Source organism: Sinocyclocheilus grahami, unplaced genomic scaffold (assembly GCF_001515645.1).
Source record: "Sinocyclocheilus grahami isolate Dianchi unplaced genomic scaffold, SAMN03320097.WGS_v1.1 scaffold201.1, whole genome shotgun sequence".
Lineage (NCBI taxonomy): Eukaryota > Metazoa > Chordata > Actinopteri > Cypriniformes > Cyprinidae > Sinocyclocheilus > Sinocyclocheilus grahami.
The window spans coordinates 506561-509182 of record NW_015505380.1 but is presented as its reverse complement, the minus strand read 5'-3'; the positions used below and the strand labels follow the sequence as shown (position 1 = coordinate 509182).

At 37.8% G+C, this 2622-nt stretch overlaps 1 protein-coding gene across 1 annotated transcript in view; it reads right to left on the bottom strand.

Moving 5' to 3' along the window:
- Window positions 1–360: 360 nt before the first annotated feature.
- LOC107595346 (uncharacterized) overlaps window positions 361–2622 on the bottom strand; it is a 17600-nt gene continuing 15338 nt past the window's right edge. The window contains exons 4-5 of the mRNA XM_016285725.1: window positions 1401–1567; window positions 361–699 (exon numbers count right to left, since the gene is read on the bottom strand). Coding sequence (XP_016141211.1) covers window positions 550–699; window positions 1401–1567 — 317 coding nt within the window. The 3' untranslated portion in view covers window positions 361–549. The remainder of the gene's footprint in view (window positions 700–1400; window positions 1568–2622) is intronic.

The following is a 2622-nucleotide window of genomic DNA, read 5'->3' as shown; positions in this document are numbered from 1 at the left end:
TCTGGCCATTTTCAAAAAATGTCTAAAGACACATCTTTTTCGCCAGCACCTGACGAACTAATACTAGCACTTACAGTACATATTCCATTCTATTCTATTCTATTAAAAAAAACCTAGCTATGTGTACTGTGCTAGACTAACTGAGACTTGTCACAGCACTTGTATATTGTTGCTTTCTCATTCGTCTGATTGCTTCTATTGTCTTTGGATCTATTTCTTTGGATAAAAGTGTCTGCTAAACGATTAGATGTAAATGTGAACTGAATTTATTTCAATTACCAAAAACTTGTTTCAGTTAACAGCAGCAACAACACTGATCAGTTCACTAGTGCAAAAGCAACATCTGATGTTTTTGTTAATGAGTCATAAAGACACCCTGCAATGATGCCGTAACATTAGAGATATTTGCAAACAAATTCAACACAAAATTTTCCTCAAGTCTCCTCAAACCAGGTTTCACAGTTCCATCCAAAAATCTATGAAGAAATTAGAAGCATAGCAGTGAGCGATCTGATTGATTCAGGGGCATGTCAATCAAGCTTTGTCGGCCTATAAGGAGTTTGTTTGGAGTTCATGCCAGCGCGCCGTCTCCACCTGCGGCCTGCTGCACATCTCACGCCAGTGCTGGTTTCCCGCCTCAGAACCTCCGTAGCCAATCAGAACACGACCCAGAATACAACTCTTCTTGTACAGCCGTCCCTGTCAATCAAAGACAGAGTGATGTCATTACTGTAAAATATGAAGACACATCAAAGCGTGAGTCTCAGATGTGATAAATGTGACCCTGGACCACAAAACCAGTCATAAGGGTCAAATTTTTTAAATTGAGATTTATACATAATCTGAAAGCTGAATAAATAAGCTCTCAATTGATGTATGGTTTGTTAGGATCGGACAATATTTGAAAATCTGGAATCTGAGGGTGCAAAAAAATCTAAATATTAAGAAAATCATCTTTAAAGTTGTTCAAATGAAGTTCTTAGCAATGCATATTAATAATCAAACATTAAGTTTTGATATACTTACAGTAGGACATTTACAAAATATCTTCATGAACCATGATCTTTACTTAATATCCTAATGATTTTTGGCATAAAAGAAAAATCTATAATTTTGACCCATACTATTGAACTGAGCTGGATGATAACATCACTGAATTCAATGATGAACTGCCTTTAACTGAAAATTGAGTGTTCACTATTGTCATTTTGCATAAATGACACACTATTTTCCTAATTAATGCTGTACAGTTGCTTTGACACAATCTGTATTGTTAAAAGTGCTATATAAATAAAGGTGACTTGACTTGTTGGCTATTGCTACAAATATACCCCAGCGATTCAAGACTGTTTTGTGCTGCAGGGACACATATATGATGTGAATCGTTAAACTCTTCTGACATGCATCACGATGATCTCCAGGAGCAGGGGTAGTCGGCTAATGTCACCAGACGGCAGATCCAACAGAAAGGGTGCGTTCCAAACTGCGTTCGCTCCACTAGCGCCCTTCGTCTCCTTAGTGCTGATGACTTCACCGTCCTGACGCAGATTGATGACGACATAGTGATCTACAGAACAGAGACCATTCTGAATTCAGCATGACTGACTGACTTAAGCCCCGTTCACACCAAGAACGATAACTATAAAGATAATGAAAACGTCTGTTTATTCCAAGCACACGCTCGTCTGCCCCTTTTAATTCTCGAGCTCGTTATAGCAGGATGGATTCTGATTGGGTGTCAATGTTTTTATCATTCATCAGCTGGAAAAAAAATAGTTCTGAAAGTGATTCCAACGATATCGTTTCTCTGTGCCTTTATCGCTATATCTGTGGTGTGGACTCTGCCGTTCTTTAATATTGAAAACGATTTTTAGAACTATATCTTTATCGTTATCTTTATAGTTATCGTCCTTGCTGTGAATGAAGCTTTAGTCTGAATATGAGCATTTTACATGTATACAGGAAAATATAGGAAAATCTATCTATCTATCCATCTATCTATCTACCTATGCATTTCTCAGAATATCTATCCATCCATCCATCCATCCATCTATCCATCTATCTATCTACCTATGCATTTCTCAGAATATCTATCCATCCATCCATCCATCTATCTATCTACCTATGCATTTCTCAGAATATCTATCCATCCATCCATCCATCTATCTACCTATGCATTTCTCAGAATATCTATCCATCCATCCATCCATCCATCTATCTATCTATCTATCTATGCATTTCTCAGAATATCTATCAATCCATCTATCTATCTATCTATCTATCTATCTCTCAGAATATCTATCCATCCATCTATCTATCTATCTATCTATGCATTTCTCAGAATATCTATCGCTCGCCAGGCACGGAAGCCTATTCTTTCTCACATCTCTCATTCCCTTCAACCTGCCTTTCTCCTGTCCTCCCATTGTTCCATCCTTCCACTGCCCTGAGCTCTCATCTTGCATTTCTCTATCCATCCATCCATCCATCCATCCATCTATGCATTTCTCAGAATATCTATCCATCCATCCATCTATCCATCTATCCATCTATCTATCTACCTATGCATTTCTCAGAATATCTATCCATCCATCCATCCATCCATCCATCTATCCATCTATC